Raw genomic sequence first — 26,839 nt, forward strand, 5'->3', positions numbered from 1 at the left:
CTTTAGTCAGTGTTATAATCATGATATAAACACCTTAGCCTCAAGCATGAGCGCACAGAGAACCATACAAATTGTAGACATGGTGAGAAAGAGAGCGACTGAGAAATGGAGTGTGACCATGTTCATTAGGGAACGCAATAAGAAACTTTTTAAAACAATAAGTGTTTCTTATTGGACATCCAGGTCTCAGACTAGGCGTAACATAGTAAACGAAAATCCGGGATGCTCATATTAGTATGACATGTCACGTTTGGTATGGTTACATAACACCCAAGATTACTTAAGGCAAAAATGTGGTTGGTCGGCCACATAACGTGAACGTCTAGCAAACCAAAGGTTGCTGTGGACAAGTCCAGGCAGTCTCTCCATGTTCTAGTCCTCTTTGTTCAGTTTGGCACCTAATGGACAAAACCCTGTATATTGCCTGCATCAACCCAATTAACAAACACACAGTGGTTTAAAATCAACTGCTTGTGACCCCAGACACCTTCCCTGTGAAGTCTTCCTTTTAAGTGGAGTCACTCCTAACATCACAAGATGTACAGTTTGTAAAATTGGGCCTTTCTATGTAGGCCTACAGGATAACCTACTCACCCAGGCATCTTGGACAGTTTGTGTTACAGGGTTGAGGGGGTTTACTGGAAAGGCTGAGAAATGGGAGTCAGGACGTTTCATCAATAACTAATTTCAACATTTTATTAGAGATTTGATGCGGGCTAATCTTCTGTTTAAAAAAAAGTTTGTCAGTATCCTGTTAAAATTTATGAAAACGACCTTAAATTGACACATTTTTGTAAATTATCTGCAGTTCGTATGATTTCAAAACATTAGAACAATTACAGAAATGAAAACATACAAAACTGAAAAAGAAACGACCTTTAGCAAAAAAGTGATATTGTATTAATAGACAAGTCCTAACAGTGAAAGAATAGTGTGGTCACAGTGACACTATGCCCATTTCTGTCACTGTGACAAAGGCACAAAACCAACCAACTGCTTTCTCAGCCCAATTATTAGTTAAGGGATTTACAGAACTGACTTAAGTGTGAAACTCCCACTCACACAGATGGCAAACTGTTCAAATTAACTTCAGACTTTCTTTTTCCTTCTTCATGGAAATCAAAGACCTTATTTTCACTTTCAGACAGCCCGTAATTTTTTTTTAACATTGTTTCTTTGTTCAACATGTTTTGGTTCTGTTCTGATACAATAATGATGTAGCTAAGCCTGTTAACTAGGGCCCTAAAATAGAGTGGAGCCAAAAACAGAACAAGTTCCAATTATTACTTCTTTTTGTTTTTACAGGACTGCAATGCATGAGAGGGGAACATGAGTTCTCACACACGTAATGTTCAATGACCTGATATACCAGACATTCAGCACTGCATCAACATGCACACAGCAGGCTGATGGCTGAAGGTTGTGATATGCGAAGCAGATTGCTTTGCCATCGAGGAGCTGGCATATTTTTTATTACATACAGACAGTAGAGAATCAGAACTCCAATTATAGTCCATTTCAATATTGCATCCACCACAATGATAAATGTTTAACATAAATAATCACATCATTCAATTTACTGACACTTCTCTATCTATAGTATGTCTGCAGTAAAGGCTTATTTCAGAAGGCTGCGATACATTTACCAATACAGTTATAACTTAGATCAACCATCATTAAGGGCAGATGGATTCCCTCTAGCTAAAAAGGCCACTAAAGGCTTGGCACAGACGAGTAGAGTATCTGAAACTCTTTATGAACCCATGAGCGACCGGTAAATCATCACAACCACCCATCTTGAGCTCCATTAAGTAGGTGGTCTCCTGTTGTTAGTAGATGAGTGGTGGTGTCGCCCCCTACTGGCTGGAGGACCACAGCACTCCGACAGTCAGCTTCCAATGCAGTGAGAGTCAACGAGGCCAAAAAGGGACACATCGTGGGTTCATCGTGTTCCAACAGCTCAATTTTTGTTCATAATGTGGTCATGTGTAGCGGATACCCCGGTTACAAGAGAATGACAGTGAAGACAGTGTAAATAACAAGAAAAAAGCAAAACAGACAGTCTATGGCTAAAATAAATGTGCGGCAGAATAAGGCTCAGAGTTAGAGGTCCGATGCAGCAAACCCACAGTCATTGCACCAGTTCTCTTCCAGTGAGAGAGGAAAAAAAAACTTACGCAGTCAAAAAGACGTCCACCTTCATCAAGTCTCGTCAAGCATCGTCCTAATTCGACCTCCATTACACTTTCAATACTGTTAGACTTCTTGGCTAGAGGGAGATGCATCCAGCACTAGCGTCCCAGTGAGAGAAACAGCAGAAAAGTTACATAAAAATGTGTGTGACTATGTTTAAAAACAACATGGAGTCCATGGGAGGGGAGGAACATCTCCTCTGACAGCCCCAGACCTCCTCACATCTAAAAGACAGGTGAAAGTGCAGACACAGCAGTCTCCCATTCGCTATGCTGTTGACTTTCCTCTAGTCTAAGTAAGTTTGATATCCACCATAATCTCAGGTGCACTTCCAACTGTAGGTGTTCCTAAAAATCTGCAGTGACACCACCAAATCTGCGGTGGCGTTGTGGGTTGCAAGCATCTAGCTTCCCGACAGGAAGAAAGTGAGAGGGCGTCTAGCGAGTGGACCGTAGGTCAGCGATGCGCTGGCGTAGATGGGCCATAAACTCAAACATGGTGGCAGCCAGACTCTGGTGGATAAGGTAGCGGGGCAGTCGACCCTGAGACAAAACAAGATCAGACATGAAAGTTAAACTGCTTCTCCAGCCCACCGACAATACATCAAAGCAACAAGCACGCACAAACCATCCTCAACAGGCTGTTCTTACCTTGAGGTCTGTGTTGAGCACCCAGATAAAGGTACAAACCGAGGGGTTACTGCTGGACTTCAGGACCACAAACCCTCCTGGACCATTCTCACCTCTAGGGAAGAGAGAGGAGAGGGATGGATGGTAGGGAGGAGAGGAGAAGAGATAGAGGGGGGAGGGATGGTAGTATCACATATCAGCTAATTAGCATGAATGGTTTGGTTGACTTGATCTGCTTTCAGTATTGTTCCCAGTGAAATGAGGCTGTCTAGAAGCAAGGCCAGACCTGACATAGCGACTGTGCGGAGGCTTGGCGCCATGGTCGGTTGCCATGCCAGCAGAGATGTAGCAGTCTCGTTTGCGTTCCACCCGCCTCACATTCACAAAGTCCCTAAGGGATACAAGGGCATGAACTACTTTTACATTCAAAACATGGACAAAACGAGGGCTGGCACCCTATATAAAATGACACCCTATAGAATGTACTACTTCTGACCCAAAGTGCACCACATAGGGAACAGGGTGACTCCATATTCGAGGTAGTCCATGTTGTGTTGAGTTACCTGGCAGACACTACCCCCCCTGCTGCTCCGGAAGAAATATCGTATGACACCAGGGTGTTGTCATCCACCCTCTGGAGGATCTAAAGGAACAGAGTGAAAGCAATGTCAGCCTTTGGCATCATTTCTTTTTTCTCTCTCACCTTTAATTATTTATTTAACCAGGTAGGCCAGTTGAGAACAAGTTCTCATTTACAACTGCGACCTGGCCAAGATAAAGCAAAGCAGTGCGACAAAAACAACAGAGTTACACATGGGATAAACAAACGTACAGTGAATAGCACAACAGAAAAATCTGTATACAGTGTGTGCAAATTAAGTAAAGAGGTAAGGCAATAAATAGGCCATAGTGGCGAAGTAATTACAATTTAGCAATTTACACTGGAGTGATACATGTGCAGATGAGGATGTGCAAGTAGAAATACTGGTGTGCAAAAGAGCAGAAAAACAAAAACACATATGGGGATGAGGTAGGTAGTTGGTTGGATGGGCTATTTACAGATGGGCTGTGTACAGCTGCAGCGATCGGTAAGCACTGGAAACGGAAGGCAGCCAAATGAGGTGTTGGCTTTGGGGATGACCAGTGAAATATACCAGCTGGAGCGCGTGCAACGGATGGGTGTTGCTATGGTGACCAGTGAGCTGAGATAAGGCAGAGCTTTACCTAGCAAAGACTTACAGATGACCTGGAGCCAGTGGGTTTGGCATCGAATATGTAGCGAGGAACAGCCAACGAGAGCATACAGGTCACAGTGGTGGGTAGTATATGTGGCTTTGGTGACAAAACGGATGGCACTGTGATAGACTGCATCCAATTTGCTGAGTAGAGTGTTGGAGGCTATTTTCTAAATGACATCGACGAAGTCAAGGATCGGTAAAATAGTCAGTTTTACGAGGGTGTTTGGCAGCATGAGTGAAGGAGGCTTTGTTATGAAATAGGAAGCCGATTCTAGATTTCATTTTGGATTGGAGATGCTTAATATGAGTCTGGAAGGAGAGTTTACAGTCTAGTCAGACACCTAGGCATTTATAGTTGTTCACATATTCTAAGTCATAACCGTCCAGAGTAGTGATGCTTACCAGGCGAGCTGGCCGCAAGCGATCGGTTGAAGAGCATGCATTTCATTTTACTAGCATTTAAAAGCAGTTGGAGGCCACGGAAGGAGTGTTGTATGGCGTTGAAGCTCGTTTGGAGGTTTGTTAACACAGTGTCCAAAGAAGGGCCAGATGTATACAGAATGGTATCGGCAGCGTAGAAGTGGATCAAAGAATCACTCGCAGCAAGAGCAACATCATTGATATGTACAGAGAAAAGTGTCGGCCCAAGAATTGAACCCTGTGGCACCCCAATAGAGACTGACAGAGGTCCGGACGACAGGCCCTCCGATTTGACACACTGAACTCTATCTGAGAAGTAGTTAGTGAACCATGCGAGGCAGTCATTAAAGAAACCAAGGCTGTTGAGTCTGCCGATAAGAATACGGTGATTGACAGAGTCGAAAGCCTTGGCCAGGTCGATGAAGACGGCAGCACAGTACTTACTGTCTTTTATCGAAGGCGGTTATGATATCGTTTAGGACCTTGAGCGTGGCTGAGGTGCACCTGTGACCAGCTCGGAAACCAGATTGCACAGCGGAGAAGGTACGGTGGGATTCGAAATGGTCGGTGATCTGTTTGTTCACTTGGCTTTCGAAGACTTTAGCAGAGCTGTTGGTCGAGGTAGCCAGGTGGAAAGCATGGCCAGATGTAGAGAAATGCTTATTGAAATTCTTGATTATCGTGGATTTATCAGTGGTGACAGTGTTTTCTAGTCTCAGTGCAGTGGGCAGCTGGGAGGAGGTACTCTTATTCTCCATGGACTTTACAATGTCCCAAAACTTTCGGAATTAGTGCTGCAGGATGCAAATTTCTGTTTGAAAAAGCTAGCCTTAGCATTCCTAACTGACTGTGTGTTTTGGTTCCTGACTTCCCTGAACAGTTGCATATCACGAGGACAATTCGAAGTTAGTGCAGTACGCCACAGGGTGTTTTTGTGCTGGTCAAGGGCAGTCAAGTCTGAAGTGAACCAAGGGCTATATCTGTTCTTAGCTCTACATTTTTTGAAAGGGGCATGCTTATTTAAGATGGTGAGGAAATCACTTTTAAAGAACAATCCTCTACTGACAGGATGAGGTCAATATCCTTCCAGGATACCCGGGCTAGGTCGTTTAGGAAGGCCTGCTCACAGAAGTGTTTTAGGGAGCGTTTAACAGTGATGAGGGGTGGTCATTTGACCACGGACCCATAACGGATACAGGCAATGACAGCTGAAATCCTGGTTGAAAACAGCAGAGGTGTATTTAGAGGGCAAGTTGGTCAGGATGATATCTATGAGGGTGCCCATGTTTACGGATTTGGGGTTATACCTGGTAGGTTCCTTGATAATTTGTGTGAGATTGAGGGCATCTAGCTTAGATTGTAGGACGACCGGGTGTTAAGCATATCCCAATTTAGGTCACCTAGCAGTACGAACTCTGACAATAGATGGGTGGGGCAATCAATTCACATATGGTGTCCAGGGCACAGCTGGGAGCTGAGGGGGGTCTATAACAAGTGGCAACAGTGAGGGACTTATTTCTGGAGAGATGGATCTTTAAAAGTAGAAGCTCAAACTGTTTGGACATAGACCTGGATAGTATGACAGAACTCTGCAGGCTCTCTCTCTAGTAGATTGCAATTCCGCCCCCTTTAGCAGTTCTGTCTTGATGGAAAATGTAATTGGGGATGGAAATTTCGGTGGCCTTCCTAAGCCAGGATTCAGACACGGCTAGGAAATCAGGGTTGGCAGAGTGTGCTAAAGCAGTGAATAAAGCAAACTTAGGGAGGAGGCTTCTGATGTTAACATGCATGAAACCAAGGCTTTTAGGGTTGCAGAAGTCAACAAATGAGAGCGCCTGGGGACACACAGGGTCTAGGTTAACCTCTACATCACCATCATACGGGCCACAACAACTTATCCGAATCATAACAAATAGGTTTTCACAGTAGGTCCACTGTACTAGGCTAAGCCTGTTTGTCTGATGACTGGTCATGAGAAAAAGAGGAGACAGGATAGTGCAGGTTACCTGGCAACCAGAAACAGTTTTGTTCCACTGGGCCATCTTCTCTGGCTGTAAGATCACCTCCTGGTACACCAGCTCTGCTGGACACTGCATGAAGGCCTGGGACAGACAACACACACAAACACATAGCTATAAATACAAAACCTATTAAACAGTCTAGAAAGACCTTGAATATACGATATACAGTGCCGTCGAAAAGTATTGAAACCCCTTGACTTTTTCCACATTTTGTTACATTACAGCCTTATTCTAAAATGGATTCAATCATTTATTCCCCTCATCATGCACTGTCAACTGTCAAAGTGTGTGCCTTTCCAAATCATGTCCAATCAATTGAATTGTAACCTTTATTTAACTAGGCAAGTCAGTTAAAGAACAAATTCTTATTTACAATGATGGCCTACACCGCCCAAACCTGGACGACGCTGGGGCAATTGTGCACCGCCCTATGGGACTCCCAACCACGGCCGGTTGTGATAGAGCCTGGATTCGAACCAGGGTGCTGTAGTGACGTCTCTAGCACTGACATGCAGTGCATTAGACCACTGCGCATCTAGAATTTACCACAGGTGGACTCCAAACAAGTTGTAGAAACATCAAGGATGATCAATGGAAACCGGATGCACCGGAGCTCAACTTCAAGTCTCATGTTTATGCATTTCTTATAGATTTACAAAAATGTCGAACAACCTGTTTTTGCTTTGTCATTATGGGGTATTTTGTGTAGATTGCTGGGGAATAATATGTATTTAATCCATTCTAGAATAAGGCTGTAACAAAATGGGTGTGAATACTTTCCGAAGGCATATAGCCCAATGTGCCAAATACTTACACCAGACAAGCCACACGTTATGAAAGCAAAGGCCATACACAGAAATAAACAGATGACCATGTACCTTGAGAATGAAGGTCTTTCCATGGAAGGGGATCTCCAGTGTGTACACAGAATCCCCCACATCCTGACAAAAGGAGAAACAACAACATATTAGCAACATCCAGTAAATCTGTCACTTTTAAACCATCTCGTGTCCAACCCACAAACTAACAGCGTACAACAACAAGTAGCTAACTAGAAGCAGCTGGCGCACAGGTGTCACTCATTCCATGGAGGGCCAGGTGTCTGCTCCTCCCTTGTAAAGGTCACTGATTAGTTAGGAACTCCCCTCACCTGATTGCCTAGGTCTTAACTGGATACAAATTGAAAGGAAATAACAGAAACCAGCAGACACTCAGCCCTTCATGGAATGAGTTTGACGCCCCTGAACTAGCCACTCACATCGTTCTTCTCAAACTTCCAGTTCTCCTCCTGGGCCAGGATCTGTTCCACCACGGCCATGGCCTCTTTACCCTGCCTCACCAGCTCCTTCTCCTGGGGGGAGACTGCCCTGCGACCCAGCCCCTCCTCATCCAGGTCCTCCTCAGACCCTGGCCAACATAATACAACACACACACACACAGACACAGGTAGAATGGAGATTAGTTAGGGAAGAGACAGGGTACAGGTGAAACAAAGAAAAGGCGAGACATGGAAGATTAAGAAAGACATTGAGAATTATAAGGGAGAGAGAAAGGGGGATGTAGTGTGGTACCTGCGAGGGATTCAGGTGGAGAGTAGAACTGTCCTTCAGACACAGCGCGTGGGTAGATCATGGAAGCTCGCTCCGACGCTGCGTTCACTGCTGCTAGGTAGGCTGAGGGAGATAGAGACCATAAAGGGAGACGTAAAAGACTATATCTTCCTCTCCTCTTTGTCCATTCCATTATCCAATGCATCATTCCTTCCCTACTTGGGTCTGTCTACTACAACCCACTTCCTCCTTCTGAGGGGATTTCCTTGATTCTTCAAATCAAATGTATTTATAAAGCCCTTCTTACATCAGCTGATATCTCAAAGTGCTGTACAGAAACCCAGCCCAAAACCCCAAACAGCAAGCAATGCAGGTGTAGAAGCACAATGGCTAGGAAAAACTCCCTAGAAAGGCCAAAACCTAGGAAGAAACCTAGAGAGGAACCAGGCTATGAAGGGTGGCCAGTCCTCTTCTTTTGCATATTCATGTGCTTTCTGGAAAAATGACTGAACAAACATGTCCAGGAGTTTCCAGTGACCCATTCAAATGTATCCATCACTCTGTGACTCACCTCTCTCATCACCAGCCTCTATGGAGAGCACCTTGAAGTCCAGGAACCATGTCTCCAGCCACGCCACCACAAAGGAGGTGATGGGTAACACATAGCCAAAGGCATTCTGGGATAGCAGCTGTGTGAGGAATGACATGTCAGTCTGAGACAAGTGGTATATATAGGCTACATCCCAAATGGCACCCTAATCCCTATTTAGTTCTCTACTTTTGACCAGGGTCCATAAGGATCTAGTCAAAAGTAGTGCACTATAGAGGAAAGGGTGGCATTTGGGACTCTGCCATACACTTGTGTGGACAGCCATATCCCATTTGAATAAACACTACTTCTTATGCCATTTCTGAGAAATTATGCTGAGCAGTATCTTGACAACAGCAACATTATGTCTGCTTCCCCTTCGTTATAAATAAATAGCGAAGAGATTGTAGGGGTGTGTGGCTTCAGGCTGTCGACACGGCGCGTAAACACAGAGGGCAGCAGAACAGCTTAACTCAGATCAGAATAGATTTGAATGTATAATCCCCACCATGCTGAGTACACAGTAAAGGTCAACTGCAGACAAACTGACAATATATTAATGTTCTAATTGAATAGAGAAGTGAAAATGTGAAGTGGCTTTGAACACAAACAAGTGTGGAGCTCAGTCCAAACTGTTTCTGGTAAGAGGAAAGGGGGAGGCACTCACATTGGAGAGAATGACTTTGACTACAAGGAAGGAGCTGGTCACTAGAGTGGTGATCTATGAGAATAAAACACTGTTAAAAACAACAGCTGGTATTGGGTGAGAGCAGTCAGCCCACCACATATGACCATCAGTCCATTTAGGTATCAGTCTGTCGGTCCGTCGCAAGGAGCACTCTTACCGCAATGACCCACCAGTGCCTCAGACGCAGAGCAGCATAGCCCAACTGGAGACACAGGAAACGAAACAAGGCAAGGAGCTATGGTGGAGAAGAAGAAAAAAAAAAAGCCAAAACAGTAAAACTAAAAAGTTATTCCCGTATGTGATCGTGAGAGCTGGCCATGACGACTTTGATTTCAATAAAGGCAAGCATCGGCAGGTGAATAACCGTGACAGTACGTTCAGTTCATTCAAACGTACGACTTTCTGACCCATTACAATTATAGCTTGATCGTTTACACTCACAAAGATGTCAAAGAAGGAGGACTGAAAGTTGTACTTGACAACCTCCAGCTCAAGGCTCTGCCAAATGGAGTTATTGATCTGCATTGGGACAAAGCAAGAGTAGAACCATATGTAAAACATGCAGCCAGAGGCAAGCTCTTTCTATTGCATACATACATACCATCATCATTAGGGGACCGCTGACATAATGAGAGAAAGTAACTGACACACACGGAGATAACCTAAATAAACTGTTAACAGCTCTGCTGGGCATCTGACTAACAATATGTTCACATTTTTAAGGAAGTGGTAAAGAGATAAGAGCAATACACTGAGTATATAAAACATTAAGAACACCTGCTCTTTCCATGACAGACCGACCAGGTGAAAACTATGATCCCTTGTTGATGTCACTTGTTAAATCCAGGTTAAAGAAGGATTTTTAAGCATTGAGACATGGATTGTGTATGTATGCTTTTTAAAGGGTGAATGGGCAAGAAAAAAATATTTAAGTGCCTTTGAACAGGGTATGGTAGTAGGTGCCAGGCGTACCGGTTTGTGTCAAGAACTGCAACACTAGGGGCCTCCCGGGTGGCGCAGTGGTTAAGGGCGCTGTAATGCCGCGCCAGCTGTGCCACCAGAGACTCTGGGTTGGCGCCCAGGCTCTGTCGTAACCGGCTGCGACCGGGAGGTCCGTGGGGCGACGCACAATTGGCCTAGCGTCGTCTGGGTTAGGGAGGGTTTGGCCGGTAGGGATATCCTTGTCTCATCGCGCACCAGCGACTCCTGTGGCGGGCCGGGCGCAGTGCACGCTAACCAAGATTGCCAGGTGTACGGTGTTTCCTCCGACACATTGGTGCGGCTGGCTTCCGGGTTGGATGGCGCTGTGTTAAGAAGCAGTGCGGCTTGGTTGGGTTGTGTATCGGAGGACGCATGACTTTCAACATTCGTCTCTCCCGAGCCCGTACGGGAGTTGTAGCGATGAGACAAGATAGTAGCTACTAACAATTGGATACCATGAAATTGGGGAGAAAAAAGGGGGTAAAATTCAACAACAAAAAACACAAAAAAAGAACTGCAACACTGCTGTTTGTTTTTTTTTACCCGTGTGTATCAAGAATGGGAAGGCCAGCATCCCTGTGCATCCCTGTGGTCGCTTTCGACACCTTGTAGAGGAAGGGGTTCTTAATGTTTGGTATACTCAGTGTATACCCTGTGGTTCACACACACACAATATATACAGTTGGCATAATATAGAACAGTGAAAATAAGTACGGAGCGTGATACTGAGAAAAAGTCAAAAACAAGGGGCAGAGAACAGCATGTGGGACACATGAGAGAAAGCAACAATAAAACAGGCTCCCAAGTGGTGCAGCGGTCTAAGGCTCTGCATCTCAGTGTTAGAGGCATCACTACAGACCATGGTTCAATTCCAGGCTGTATCACAACCGGCCGTGATTGGGAGTCCCATAGGGCAGCGCACAATTGGCTCAGCGTTGTCCAGGTTATTCTTAACTGACTTGCCTAGTTAAATAAAGGTTACACTAAATAAAAAAATAAGAGAGTAGAAATAGATTGACAACGAGTGAACTCACATTGAGCTCGATGATCCACAGCAGGGAGATGAAGAGGAGGTCAAAGGTGACAAAGAGGCAAAAGGTGCGACGGACGTCCGAGATGACCTTCTTCTCCCCAGGGGGCACCACCAGGTAGTGGGGGGAGGGGAGGGATACAGTGGTGGAGTAGGACGCATTCAGAGAGGCGATGGCAGGAAGGCTCCCCCCAAACTCCCCATAGTCCACTCCGCCCGGCATTCCTACTGAGAAAGGGGCCAATCCACCTGGGACAGAGAGAGGGGGAGTAATGGTGAGGTGTGGCCAGTGAGCTGATCTCTCAGAAGTGGATTAAGCCTAGTCCTGGACTAAAAAGCTAATTGAATGGAATATCTGTGTCTGGGAAACTGGCCCAGTGTTTAGGGATATAAGAAGAGGAAAATATTATCATGCACTACATGGTCAAAAGTATGAGGACACCTGCTTGTTGAACATCTCATTCCAAAATCATGGGCATTAATATAGAGCTGGTCCCCCTTTTGCTGCTATAACAGGATATCTGGGAAGACTTTCCACCAGATGTTGGATCATTGCTGAGCCACAAGAGCATCAGTGAGGTTGGGCGATTAGGCCTGGCTCGCAGTCTGCGTTACAATTCATCCCAAAGGTGTTCGATGGGGTTGTGGTCAGGGCTCTGTACAGGCCAGTCAAGTTCTTCCACACCGATCTCGACAAATCTTTTCTGTATGGGCCTCGCTTTGTGTACGGGGGCAATGTCATGCTGAAACAGGAAAGGGACTTCCCCAAACTGTTGCCATGTCATTGGGGCCTTGCACGAACCACAAAAAGCAGCCTCAGACCATTATTCCTCGTCCACCAAACTTGACAGTTGGCACTATGCATCCTGGCATCTGCCAAAACCAGATTTGTCAGTCAGACTGCCAGATGGTGAAGCGTGATTCATCACTCCTGAGAACGTGTTTCCACTGCTCCAGAGTCCAGTTGCGAGCATTACACCATTCCAGACGACGCTTGGTATTGCACATGGTGATCTTAGGCTTGTGTGCAGCTGCTCGGCCATGGAAACACATTTTATGAAGTTCCCGACAAACAGTTATTGTGCCAACCTTGCTTTCCAAAAGGCAGTTTGGAACTCGGTAGTGAGTGTTGCAACCAAGGACAGACGATTTTACGTACTTCAGCACTCGGCGGTCCCGTTCTGTGAGTTTGTGTGGCCCACCATTTCGCAGCTGAGCCGTTGTTGCTCCTAGATGTTTCCACTTTACACTAACAGCACTTATAGCTGACCGAGGCAGCTCTAGGAGGTCAGAAATTTGACAAACTGACTTGTTGGAAAGGTGGTATCCTATGACAGTGTCACGTTGAAAGTCACCGAGCTCTTCAATAAGGCCATTCTATTGTCAATGTTTGTCTACGGAGATTGTGTGGCTTTGTGCCAAATTTTATACACCTGTCAGCAACTGGTATGGCTGAAATAGCTGAATCACTCATTTGAAGGGATGTCCAGTGGACTCCAATCAAGTTGTAGAAACATGTCAAGGATGATCAATGGAAGCAAGATGCACATGAGCTCAATTTCGAGGCTCATAGCAAAGGGTCTGAATAATTATGAAAACAAAGTATTTCTACTTAAATACATTTGCAAAAAATTCTAAAAACCTGTTTTCGCTTTGTCATTATAGGGTAGTGTGTAGATTGATGAAGGGAAAAAATGAATTTAATCCATTTTAGAATAAGGCTGTAACAAAATGTGGAAATAGTCAAGGGGTCTGAATACTTTCCAAATGCACTGTACTGTATTCTAGTCAAGGCCATCTTATTCAACTATTGCTGTGCATATATTATTGTATCTTATGTTTTCTTCAAATATTTTACATTTTCTATCCACATACTGCTTATACATCTCTCACACACACACTTATTTATACTCCAGACTCAGACATGGCTTGTTCTAATATGTCTATATTTCTTAATTCCATTCTTTTACTCTTAGGTTAGCTTGTATTGTTGTGTATTGTTAGATATTACAGCACTGTTGGAGCTAGGAACACACACATTTCGTTACACCCACAATAACATCTGCTAATTATGTGTATAGACGACCAGTAACATTATGATTTGGTCAGCATCAATGATGATATTCTATTCTAGACGGAAGATCATACCGAATTATTGCCCGATGATCTTCTGAATTTCCCAATACCCTGTTTGTAAGCTTTTAAATTGTATCAATCTGAACAGTTTTCTTTTCCAGTGATGAAGATATGGATGTCTCATAGTATGGTGGGGTATGCAAAAGTGGGTCAACTTTGAGCACCTTTATTTATCTCTTTGATGTTTTGGCATTCAGGTACAAAAAGTGCTGTCAAAAAGTGACTGAATTAAAATGTCAATACCGCACAAGGAAAACGTAACACAGTGTTTTCAGTTTTAAAAAAAAAGGCATACATGCACGGAAAGCGTAAAGATGATAGATTTTGTCATAAGACAAGAGTTGATATTCACTGTGATGGCAGGTAATAAAGTAAACAAGTTACTTTGAACAATCGACTGTTAGAGATAACAATAAATGCTGTTGATTTATCTGATTCTGAGTAGGCCTATTTACACTATTGATTAACATGGAATTCATCAGTTGAAGACTAAACACAACACATTAGGCTAAATTACCCTCCTACAGACAAGCAACTTAACCCTGAGATCTGGCCTGTGTACCGCCAGCCAAATTACATAAATGACCAACTTGAATGAGTTATGCTCAGACAGTCATATCAAAACCAGTCGACATAAATCACTGCATTAGAAATGGTACTAAAACTGTACAATAACTAGGTAACGTTATATAGCTAACTAGCTACCGTAGATAGCTAGTTAGCTAATCAGCTAGCTGACAGCTAAACTGAAACTGGCTAGCTACAACTGGCTTAGCAATACATGCAGGTTCCGTTTACGTACACACATGTAGAATTAGTACATAATACTGAGGGTGATATTTAATTGATATAGGCTTGCATTACAAGTGGAGCAAACAACAGTGCTAGCGCTGTCTTTAGCATTACCATTAGCTAGCTAAAAACATAGCCACAGTATACACCCAGTTATACACCCCATGAACATATTACAATTAAACATAAATAAATAGGATACAACTTTCACATCTGAACAATGACCACACGAAATAGGTTTGAATTTAAAAAAGGAACAACTGTAGTCCTGAGCCTTTAACTCACCTGATTTAGTACATCATCATCATCGACGAAACGTATCTTCCGGGAATACCTTCTACATGAAACGGGTCACTATCTCACTTCCGGTTTAGATTTGTGGTAATCTGGTTTTAATGTCTATGGTGGTACAATGTTAGCTATTTGTTTTTCATCTGACAGTAGCATTAGGCTACTTAAGCTACAAATGCAATATTAAAGGACCTACCATTATATTTGTCTATTGTTGCAATATCTTATCAGTCCAAAGAAATTAATTAGCATACTTTCTAGGAAGCCTATTTTTAATGTCAGTTGACTTTGCCAGTTTTGTTTTCCATGAGGGTGTTTTCTAACATACTCCACTTGAAGAACATACCATCTGAGAAGCAAACATACAGACTTCCAAGTATCAGAATTCCTTCTGGAATGTGGGTCATGTTCATTCATTCCATCATAGGGTGTGAAATACTGACCATCTTGTGGCAATCATTTTGTGCGGTCATATATATTAGTTTATAAAGTATATTTTCAAAGTTTTAGGATTTTAAGATTAGTTCCACACACCAGAACACACACACAAAGTAATTTCAAATCAGGAAAATGTGTTTATTTAGATAGTGTTATTGTTGCTCACATTGAAATGTCTACATCTTTAACAAGTACAGAAAAAAGAATGAAAACAAAAAGTGGAATAAAGAAGAATAGTGCGATTAGAGTTCATTCTTGCCATGGCACTCGTCTATTGACCATAGAGGATAGATAGACTTGGAGAAGGAAAGTATGCTCACTCCAGCCAGACAATGGAGGGAGTAGGTGCCATATGTCTCAACACTTTGTCCAACAAAAAGAGAATCAAAACAACTACTATATATTAACAGTTGGTACAGATTGAGACATTCAGCTCAAGCAATCCTGCAGTTGGAGAACAGATGTGATGGAAATAAAGAAAACGGTTTATTAGGCTGACATTATCAATGAGTAATCAATGATAATGACATCCTGAGGGTGAATATTTTTATATTCAAATGTGTCATTCCATTTCAGCAGGAAGAGAGAGAGAGAAAGAGAGTCACTATGTATTGTGTTGTCTGTATTGTTTTTCATGAGAATATGAAAAACACAGTTATCCAAGTCATGACTGAAAGGTTACTAAACATTGTGACAATTATTCAACAGAGAGAGACCATATACAGCTAAGTTGATTAATAGGTCTTTACACAGAAAATGATTTAAACAAACAAAAAATAAAAATCTGATTCTGTATACAAAATTAATACATGTTTTTTTCTCACAAAAAAAACTAAATTGGACTACTTTTACAAAAGCATGGCATCCTCACATACACCCAGAGTACATCATTGACACACATAGCTTTGATGGGCACCAAAAATAACTTCAAATGCATCACAAATGTTTCAAATGCATTGCAAATCTAGATCATTTCAATTATATAGATGCATATTATCTGAAGGCCTATGCAGTGCACAGTTTATTGTATGTAAATCCATGTCGATATATACTCTCTGGTTATTCTACATCCCCTATCTTGCCACAAGATGGCAGCAGCTGCTCACTTCTTCCAAGAACAAGATCTCAATCTGATTAGGCTGCAGAGATATCCAATCTAGGCCAGAGTGAAATTTGATACACATAATACAGGTCTTTGTGATTTAAAAGGAGTCTGTATTATCATATCTGCACAGTAATGGAGCAGCTTTAGAATATAGTCTGGACCGATAGTCAGAGACTAATGATATCTCCTCTGTGTGTGTGTGTGTGTGTGTGTGTGTGTGTGTGTGTGTGTGTGTGTGTGTGTGTGTGTGTGTGTGTGTGTGTGTGTGTGTGTGTGTGTGTGTGTGTGTGTGTGTTCTATACTGAAGCTGTTCATCAGCATTTGTCCGTTTACAGTTATTTTGAGTGTCATGTGTAGTTAGAAATTAAGAAGTGAATGAATGGTTCCCCTGACATGGAAGAGAAGACTAGCGTTGCAGTGAGGGACCTCAAGGTCACAGTTACCTTGGTGACCTTGCCCTATCCACTAGTCTCATTAGTTCTAAGGAGCCACTCCTCACCTCTTCACAAGGGCAATATCTATTACACTCTCTCTCCCCCCCCTCTCCCTCTCCCTCTCCTTCTCCCCTTCTAGAATAATGTACAGATTTGTTGCTCACAGATTTGCTAACAGTACCTACATTCATTCAGTCATTCATTCATTAAATTTGAATATGCACCATTCAAACTTAGAAGCTCTCTTTCTCACTCACACGTTCACACATTAAACCACTCATTCATTCACTCAATCATTCACACATCTGCAACCATCCATCTCTCCCTTTTTTTTGTTTAGTGTTAAAACTTTACACTTTTGCGCACTTTCTTTGCCTTCTCCTCTGTCTTTTCTTCCGTCTTTTCCTCCTCTTTCTCCTCTTCTTTCTCTTCCCCCTCTTCCTCTTCATCCGGCTTCTCTGATTGATCTGTGGTGCTGGTCGCTTGGGGGTCTAAGGAGACAAGAGGTGATGTCAAAGAACAGCAGCACACACTGGTCTCCTTCAAATCAAACCACTAACCTTTTACACAAGTCAGCTACTTAGATTTGTGGATTTTGGTGTTTCAGAAAAGACATGCAGGGAAGGTAAACAAACAGCAATAGGGAAAAGAGGTTCATCAATTTATGGGACATCATAATAACTCTACTCCTAAACTAGTCTATGGTAATCTGGTTCTACCTGTCATTTAATGGTCAGACATGTGCCTCCTGTGAGTGTGTGTGTAGAAATACATGTGTGTGGAACATGGTATACAGGTCTGAATCATACCAGTACATATGAAAGTGTCTTCTGTATAAATGTGCATGTGTATCCAGGCCTAATTAGGCAATTGCTCTCGTGAGGATAATCACACCCTACTTCAATGTATCTTTAAGAGTCCCTGTCTAGTGATGTGTGACACTACAGCCACTCTGCAGCCGTGTTTTGCTTTCAAACGACAGATTTACAGAAAAACGATGACAGTAATATCCAATGAAACAGCGTTTAACGATGCTACAGGAGAGATTTAACTCGGAAGCTCTGCCATCTGGGCTGGTAGCCCAGCATCAGTACTGATGCCAAAGAGAAAGCAGATAGACTGTTAGCCGTGGCTAAGCATCTCTGGCCCCCTGACTGGCACAGGGAGGTCTGCTGTGCTCTCTGATAGATTTGGTGGAGTGATGCTAATATGTGCTAATATAATACAACTGCTACTTGTCGCAGAGAAGAATTTATCTGAGGCCCTGCTGTTTTGAACATGGCATAGTGCCACGTTCATCTCATTTGACTTAAAAGTGGGCACTGAATAACAATGGCTATACACACAGCTAAACATGTAAGCCGGTTACACCATTGGTCAAAGCATCAATGTGATTATATGAGTGAGTGTATATAGTGTGTTACTAGTTGACAGTGTATGAAATCCCTATCTCACCAGCAGCTTTGGTGGGGAATCTCTCCTCCCTCTCCTCCCTCTCCTCATGGCAGGGGTAGTCGTCGTACTCCTCCCCCTCAAAGGGGTCTTCCAAGGGGGGGTAGACACCCAGGTTCTGCATGTGTGCCTCAGCCATCTTCTGGACGGCTGGACGCACACATACACATGATACACAGGAACACACACAGGGACAAAGGGAGAGAGGGATAGGTTGTTTTGGGTTTACCAGGCTTCAACACTGTCAACATTACCATGTGTCATATGGGCTTTCAGATGCATGCCAGACAGACAGATAAGCAGCCAGCCAATCACCCAGCAAGACAGACAGACATACAGACAAATTTAAAGGCAGAATAGCCAGCACTTTCATGTTTTGTAGTAATGGACTGGTATAATACATGTGTGTCCTATATATACACGTCTTTACTCTTTCCTGCATTTGTTTTTATCCTTTCATTTCTCCTGTCTGGTCCTCTGTTATTTTGCTCTCTAAAAAAATGTTGACTCATCCTGCTCTCTCTTAATCCCACTCTGTCTAAGTCACCTTGGGGTGTCTCTCTCTCTCAGCTAATGAAGAATCGAATACTGATACAGGAACACAGACTGGGTTATTATAATAACACTCTACACGCATATAGTAATCCCCCTTTAATTCTTTAATTAACATCTACTGACAAGCCTCCAAATATATTTTTTTCTGGTCTTACTAGCACATGCTCTATGTTTATGGCTCGGCGTGAAACAACAAGTATGAAGCAACATTCAGAACGGACGGACGGACGGACGGTCTGTCTGTCTGTCTGTCTGTCTGTCTGTGTGTCTGTGTGTCTGTGTGTCTGTGTGTCTGTCTGTCTGTCTGTCTGTCTGTCTGTCTGTCTGTGTGTGTGTGTGTGTGTGTGTGTGTCTCTATCTGCAGCTGTATATGCCCCTTTGGTAATCCTGGATGATCCAGAGCTGCACAGACTCACACTCAGTGACTCACAGCTGTCTCTCTCTCTCTATATATATATGTGCATAGAAGCAAAACATGTGTATATAGTTCCATAGAAGAAATCCCTCTTGCACGTGTATACAGTATAGTACCTACTCTTATAAAGATACTCCAACTGATTGACATGACTTGTATTAATTATTTTGTCACGTGTATCTTACCCCACTGCCCCCATTTCACAAAGAACATAATCAGGAGGCAACAGAACAGTAAAGCAAGGTAAACACAGTATCAACACAGGGAGAATTCACCACACAGAGTACATGTATACACTACTTACTCAGTCAGTTATGCTCTTACCTTTCAGGGATGGTGGCTGATACACATTTGGGTTGACTCTCTTGGGCTTGAGTACCCCATTCTCTCCTACAATCCACTGTGGAAGGAAGAACAAGTTGAATGTAGCCTGCAGTTTTGAAATAACGCAACCCTTCACATGACTATAGGGCGACATGCAGTTATCCTCTGAGGCACTAGGGGCGCTCTGTTACCTGATGGGTGGACTGATCATCCTCAGGGGAACACTGGTCTGCCACTCTGAACAGTGTTGCAGGTGTAGGCCGCCGGCGCCGGATCTAGACACGCACAAGAGAGAAGAAGAGAATCGGGTATTTGTTTTTTTGGGTGTAAGCCATCTCATCAGCGCTTGTAATATGTCCAGTTCTCCTAATTTGAATCCAGGCAAGGAGTCAAGTCTGAGTACTGTTGGGGTAGGCCAGGGGTCAGAGTTTAGGGGTCAACAAGACATCATCAGAACAGAAGACATCCAATTATGTCACATAGATCCCTTTTCTGCAGTCGATTGACCAAAGCGTCCTCTAGTGGCCTCATGGGTGCAATGTTATTAGTATTTTTCATAATTTCATAAAAAACAGGGGGGGTTTTCCACAAAAACTCCTGTGGTTCTATGTCAAATGGTTTTGTTATATTTCAGTCTTCTGTGATGTTTGTAAAGTGTAATATTGGGATGCAAACTCACATTTCAACTATATATATTTATATATATATATAAACTCTCTGTGTGACCCTGATTTAGCCCACTTAACAGAGCAACCCCCCGGGAGAAATCAGTATCACTCTGAACTCTACTTTAGTCATTACATACATTGTACTTAGTACATGGTTGATATATACATTATATGGTACAAACATAGTTTGCCAATCAGTATGCATGTGCCTGTGGCTATTCACTGCAGAACAGTAGTTTGATGCAGAACTATGTCACTCAAGCAAACAAGTCTGTGATCATAAATTCACGTTTGCATATCTGCAAACAAAAATATGTAGAAATAAAACCTGCGACTAATTGATTAAAAAAAATTCCAGTGAGGGCCCTATAGTAGGTATTACTGCCCTCCTCTCTCCCCCTCTTTGCCCACCTCTTGCCCCTCCTCTCTCCAGCCTCTCTAGACCAGTGGCAGGCAGACTGGAGCTCACTCCCCTTAGGCTTCCTGAGGCGGCAGGCAGCCTAGTGGTTAGAGTGTTGGGCCAGTAACCGAAAGGTTGCTGGATCGAATCTCTGAGCTGACAAAGTAAAACTCTGTTGTTCTGCCCCTGAACAAGGTAGTTAAACCACTGTTCCCAGTAGGTTGTCATTGTAAATAAGAATTTGTTCTTAACTGACTTCCCTAAAATGACTATATGTACACTCTCTGTCCCAATGGGTAACCTGCTACCCACTCTAACTGGGTGCTCACAGTACGCTGCAGACGGCTCTCTCATTCTGTCAACACTGGCATTCTTAAGCTACAGTACAAGGTTCATTAATTTGCCCATGGAAGGAATGCAGAGAGAGGGTCAAGGAGAACAGGGCCTTCTGTTCTGTAGTTTTAATTCCAGGTAGAACCCCACTGTGAAGGTTTGGCAACAACACTCACAGTGCATTGACTCGTGAACACAGTCTCCCACAGTCTAAATAGATCAAGCAGAAAACAGTTTGCAAACTAACTGTGGTAAGTTGTTTTGGATACATGCATTCAGGTCAGATGAATAGTGCACTACTATAAGGATGGAAGCCTGGAAAGTCAAACAGAGAAGTTCATGACAAGTCTCCTCACTGGGCACACAATTGGGTAATATTTAGTACGTTGATTAATGAGATTCCAACCTATTTTCACCCACTCAGAAAGACAGCCAAAGGTTTGTTGAATTCCCAATGTGTTATCAATATTATTTTTAAACATCTAAAACAGAGGTTCTTTTTTTTTTTACATAATTTTTTGGGGGGAATATTACTAACAACAGATTAAATGACTTTTGGCCAAGGATCTGTGGAATACGTTAAACATATGTAAAACAACACAATGTAAAATTATGAATCAATCCAGTCAAATCAAATAAAATGTTCGTGCTTCGTAAACAACAGGTGTAGACTAACAGTGAAATGCTTACAATGCATGTTCTTAATACTGGGCAACATAGGCCTGGGAGACTCACAGTGTTATTGGTATCCACGGTACTCCACCAATTGTACATTTTTCTATTAAATTCAGGATATTAGCTTTAGAGCTGCAACAGTAAAAAAAAAACATCTGTCCCATGACAACATGCGTAGAATGACAGGGAATTAGATTGAAAACTGCTGAACATTTGAAATGTTCTTTCCCTGGGCCCGGGACTTGGTTCGTCCAGCCATGTACTGCAGACGTCATAGTAAAACCTTTTGTAGGCTGTTGTTAACGCATTCCAGTTGTGTTCTGATTACGAACGGGTCTCTGATGAATTTGCTAACACAAAAGGGGTCCCCGGGCCCCAAAAGGTACAACCAAATTCCAAATTTAAGATAGCCTTCACATTAGGCTATTTGCTGTCTTACAAAAGTAATGTTGAATCGTGTTTGGTAGACAATGCAACCAAATATCAACTTTTTAAGGAGATGTATCTTCTGTATGGATAGCCCCATCGGTGCCACGGAGCCTGGCTTTCATTACAGCTTGTCTACAAATGAATTAACAATCGATATGTTGGATTCCCTTTTTCATTTCAACCAAAAATCGAAATAGAGTTTGATTTGACTTCATCTTTATTCTTTAACTTTTATTTTTGGTTGAATGGAGAAGTGAATCTAACATATTTATTACTAGCACATTGGTAATAGACAGTGACAAATATTAAAGCTAAGCAGTGTTGGGCTTGGTTAAAACTCTGGATGGGAGAACTACGAGAAAGCTGTAGATCAAATCAAATCCAATGCTATTGGTCACATGCAGATGTTATTGCGGATGTAGCGAAATGCTTGTGTTTCTACCTCCAACAGTGCAGTAATATCTAACAATTTCACAACAATACACACCAATCTGAAGTAAAATGGAATTAAGAATGTATAAATATTTGGACGAGCAACGTCAGAGCGGCATAGACTAAGATACAGTAGAAAAGTATAGAATACAGTATATACATATAAGATGAGTAATGCAAAATATGTCAACATTATTTAAGTGACTAGTGTTCCTTGGTTAAAGTGGCCAGTGATTTCAAGTCCATGAACAAAGGACAGCAGCCTCTAAGGTGCTCTCCAGTAGGAGGTGCTGCCCGGACTACTGCTTTCTTTCTATCTTATAGTGGATATTACGTTGAAGATGACGTTGTTTCAAAGGTGTAAATTAAACATATTTTATACAAGGTTTGTCTATGTTGAATATTGGTTACCATGACCACATAATCCTGTGGTTGAAATTTCACCTTCAAAACAACAGTTTACGCTGACGACTTTTTTCAAATCCAATGTATTTTCCACGTAGACAACAGGTCACAATACAGAAATAGAAAATCATAGACAAACTAACATAGACAACCCACCCAACTCACGCCCTGACCATACTAAAACAAAAGACAAAACAAAGGAACTAAGGTCAGAACGTGACAGAAACAATGTTGATTTAACCCGTTTGTAACCAGCGGGTTCTCTCTAGACCAGCCAACCTTGGCCTGAACCTCCTCTCTGTTTATGGTGCCACACAACATCAGTAGCACTTCTCTATTTTCCATGAAGTTGCTCTCTGGATGTGTTCGTGTTCGATCCTGTGGATCTCATTCCTCTGGTTAACCAGGGCAGACAGGGTCTTCATCCCAAATGGCACCCTATTCCCTACATACAGTAGAGCACTACGTTTGACCAGAGCCCCATGTGCCCCGGTCAAAACTCTGGTCAAAAGTAGCACACTATGGAGGGAATAGGGTTCCATTTGGTAAACATCCTGGGTCTGGGGGCTATGCGTCGAAGCAAGCAGGTTACTGTTGCCAAAGCACAGGCTTGGTGGGCCACACAACACATCATAATCTCCTCATGAAGGTTCTGTATATGCATCCTCACTTCCCCTCTATCCCTCACTCTCACTCACACCCTCACTCTCTCTCATCCCCCACTTCCAATTCCACCTCATCCTCTCCTCCCTTTATCCTGTTCACCCCACATATCATTCTTCATTCCTTGACATGACATTATCCTCAACCCCACTCGTCTGTTTCTTTACAACCTTCTCTCTCAACCTCCCCCTCTCTCTCCTATCATGTTCCTCTTTGTCCCTCACCCATCTCTCTCCCCTTTCCCCACATCCCCGGGCTGTGCGCACCGGGTTCTGTAATCTCATTATGGCGCTCAGCTTGAATGCCGTCTCTCCACTCCCTCAGTGGGAGACATCCCAGAAGGGCCCCCTCACTGTGTGACCCCCTACGTCTCCATCTCTCTCCACTGACATGGTGAGAGGACCTGGTTGTTGCTGGGGCTGCTGCTGCTGCTGGTCAGCCTGGCTCATACCTGATATCTCTGCTGGGTAAAACCAACCCCCTTGCCTGCCTGCCTGCCTGAGGTAGTGGTGGAAGAGTGGGTAAGACAGAGCACAGCAGACCAGATGCTAACCAGGCCCATGTCCCAGCTACTATACTGGGATACTTCGTGGTCTTATACATAGTACCAATCCAGGTATCTTCCTAGGGCTCTGGTGTGACTCTCATAGTACCAATCCAGGTATCTTCCTAGGGCTCTGGTGTGACTCTCATAGTACCAATCCAGGTATCTTCCTAGGGCTCTGGTGTGAGCTCTGAGATGTCGCTGTTCTTTAGAGGAAGAGAGAGGAGAGAGAAAATAACAGTGATGTAGACAGAGCAAGATAAATTAAAATAACAAATGTCAAGGGAGCCCAAAAAGGTAGAGAAGGCAAGCGGCATACACAGAGAGAGAGAGAGAGAGAGAGAGAGAGAGAGAGAGAGAGAGAGAGAGAGAGAGAGAGATAGAGAATGAGAGAACGAGAGAGACATGGGGATAGAGCAAGCGTATGCGTTTTTGCCCTAGAGCTGAAAGGGTGTTGCTGGATAATTGAGGTCATTATGGTATAATAAAAGGATTTATACAGTATGTATGTGTGTGTGTGTGTGTGTGTGTGTGTGTGTGTGTGTGTGTGTGTGTGTGTGTGTGTGTGGACCCTCAGAGTGTGTGTGAGAGTGACTCAGCTCTTACTGACATCACAACTGGCCTTCCCGTGTTAATGAAGAGACGGTGACGTTTAACCCTAAACCTCTTTACCGTCACTACTACCTGTAGACTACTAGGACTGCTAGAGTGATTAATGACTTCCTGTAATGGACCAATGAATGGCGTCAAGTTGCTTCCAGGAAAAGGTCACCATCGATTATAGAGAAGGTGAGTATATACAGCTATAAACGCATAGAGGGGTCAGGGTGAGTAACAGCTATTGTGACAGGCATCAATGCACAGTGATTATGCACACATGCCATTTCCAAAGAATAATATGCACTGTATACGGGTCAAACACACAGACACACACCTGGCATTTCTCATACACACACACATCCGGCTGGGTGACGGTGGCAGCAGGGCGGATGACGGTGGGAAAGGCCAGATGACATAACACACAGCCACTTGTAATTTCCCAGTCTTTCAATCACCCCACTTCAGTAGTTACATAAGATCATCTGTGACCTTCACACTTATGCTTTTATACTGGGGCACAGCATGTGAGATTACTCCTGTTATACTTTACACCCCCACCCCTCTCCCCCCTCTCCAACTCTCCTCAGTTGCAGCCATTGTTCAGTATCCTTAAGTATCAGTCCCACTGTTTCTGGCCTCTCAGCAGCTATGCAGAGCAGGAATGCATCCCAAATGGCACCCTTTTCCATATTTAGTGCACCAGAGTGGGCCCTGGTCAAAGGTAGTCCACTATTTTGGAATAGTGTGCCATTTGGTACACAGACATGGGCTGATGATGAGCTGTCACAGGGCCACTCATGGGCTCCACAGGTGGGGCTACAGCCGGTATGTGTCCCCACGGGACTCTCTGTCCCCCACAGAGCCTACAAGCACAGGGGGAATATTACAGCTCTTAAGCTTCAAGAGAGCCAGGCCGTCATTATCAATAAGAAGGTGCTTGACTGACTCACCTGGTTAAACTAAGGTTAAATGAAAAGGAGACCTTATTTCAACAGAAGGTGGGTCAGATACATGCTGATCTAGGGTAGGTGTGTGTGTGTGTGTGTGTGTGTGTGTGTGTGTGTGTGTGTGTGTGTGTGTGTGTGTGTGTGTGTGTGTGTGTGTGTGTGTGTGTGTGTGTGTGTGTGTGTGTGTGTGTGTGTGTGCATCAGTGGAGGCTGCTGAGGGGAGGACGGCTCATAATAATAGCTGGAGTGGAGTCGATGGAATGGTATCAACCAAGTCAAACATATGGTTTCCATGTGGTTGATACCACTCCATTGACTTCATTCTAGACAGTATTATAAGCCACCCTCCCCTCAGCAGCAGTGTGTGTGTGTGTGTGTGTGTGTGTGTAGAGCTGTAGTGATGGTGAACAGAAAATGAAAGCGTTTTGAACCTACTTTGATTTATGCGACTTTCACATCTCCCCCTTGGATGTGTCACATCTGCTCCTGCTACTCCCTCTGGTGTTCATCCGGTGTCTTCTTGACCTGCAGTTACTCCCCCTGTACACTCTCTCTCTCCCTCTCTGTGTGATTATGTGGTTGGAGACAGGTGGGCTAGAGTCAGAGCAGATCCCTACCAGCTGCAACTCGTTCCATAATCAAGGCCTCTACAAATACTGTCCTGCCACTTCCACTCTGCCAGATCGTAAACTCTGCTCAGTCAGTTCATGATTCTAGCCAGTTATTATTACTCAAGATCCTGTTACTCTGCTGTGTCTGTTTCCCTACCTGACACCGTTTATCCTCTCATTGCAGTTACTGCTCTGGCTCCTGTTCCACATCTCACCACCCAACTACCTTGCTCTGGATTTTACTCACCATCACTACCTTGGATTCCCTTCAGGACCTGTTTACCCCGTTCTACTCAGCCAACTCCAACCTCAGTCTCCACATCTGGTTTTTCTGCAACTCATCCGAGCTACCCCGGATCTGCACTCCATATCCATCTGTGCAACAATAAATATTTTGGTTAATTCATCCCTGTTTCCTCATCTGGGTCTGCTCTTGGGTTCCCCTGTGTCGCTCTGCTTAACAGTACGATCTGGCCAAGAGATGAACCCAGCAGACTCCACTACTATTTCTTGTTGGTCAAGGCACCCTTCTGAGCAACATGACCAAGCCCTGAAAACACTGCTGGAGAACATCAAGGAGTTTTCACAGAGCCTGTCTGACCTACAGGTCCGAACCTCTGCCCAGAGCTCACAAACAGTGTCAAGTCCCTCTTTTCCATCCTGGGAGGCTTTTTTCTGACTCCTGAGTGAAGATAATCTTGGCGCTTGCAGAGCATTTCTTGTGCAATGTTCACTAGTATTTGAGCAACAGCCCTACTCTTATGCTAGTGAATGAGCAAAGATTTATTTTTTTTGATTGGCTGCCTTTGGGGAGCAGCATTTCTGGGCCACTGCTTCTCCTACAGTGGATT

At 43.5% G+C, this 26,839-nt stretch overlaps 2 protein-coding genes across 3 annotated transcripts in view; both read right to left on the reverse strand.

Annotated features, from left to right (window-relative positions):
* Positions 1 to 669: 669 nt before the first annotated feature.
* On the reverse strand, positions 670 to 14,779 carry LOC139421152 (stAR-related lipid transfer protein 3-like). 2 transcript variants are annotated; one of them, XM_071171757.1, is made up of 14 exons: positions 14,553 to 14,779; positions 11,344 to 11,588; positions 9,770 to 9,847; positions 9,486 to 9,563; positions 9,308 to 9,361; positions 8,623 to 8,740; positions 8,073 to 8,174; positions 7,760 to 7,908; positions 7,380 to 7,442; positions 6,487 to 6,582; positions 3,386 to 3,465; positions 3,109 to 3,213; positions 2,844 to 2,937; positions 670 to 2,735 (listed from the first exon to the last, which is right to left on the reverse strand). In XM_071171757.1, exons 2-14 carry the CDS (start codon positions 11,560 to 11,562, stop codon positions 2,631 to 2,633), a joined length of 1,341 nt encoding a protein of 446 aa, XP_071027858.1. In that variant the 5' UTR covers positions 11,563 to 11,588; positions 14,553 to 14,779; the 3' UTR covers positions 670 to 2,630. The 2 variants fall into 2 exon arrangements, with proteins under 2 accessions (XP_071027858.1, XP_071027859.1); XM_071171758.1 differs by lacking the exon at positions 9,308 to 9,361 and having other exon boundaries at positions 677 to 2,735; positions 8,623 to 8,728.
* A 331-nt stretch (positions 14,780 to 15,110) lies between these two features.
* Positions 15,111 to 26,839, reverse strand: part of LOC139421153 (protein phosphatase 1 regulatory subunit 1B-like) — a 31,903-nt gene continuing 20,174 nt past the window's right edge. Inside the window, exons 2-5 of the mRNA XM_071171759.1 lie at positions 19,473 to 19,556; positions 19,282 to 19,357; positions 17,991 to 18,137; positions 15,111 to 17,026 (exon numbers count right to left, since the gene is read on the reverse strand). Coding sequence (XP_071027860.1) covers positions 16,878 to 17,026; positions 17,991 to 18,137; positions 19,282 to 19,357; positions 19,473 to 19,556 — 456 coding nt within the window. The 3' untranslated portion in view covers positions 15,111 to 16,877. The remainder of the gene's footprint in view (positions 17,027 to 17,990; positions 18,138 to 19,281; positions 19,358 to 19,472; positions 19,557 to 26,839) is intronic.

This window comes from Oncorhynchus clarkii, chromosome 12, assembly GCF_045791955.1.
Source record: "Oncorhynchus clarkii lewisi isolate Uvic-CL-2024 chromosome 12, UVic_Ocla_1.0, whole genome shotgun sequence".
NCBI lineage: Eukaryota > Metazoa > Chordata > Actinopteri > Salmoniformes > Salmonidae > Oncorhynchus > Oncorhynchus clarkii.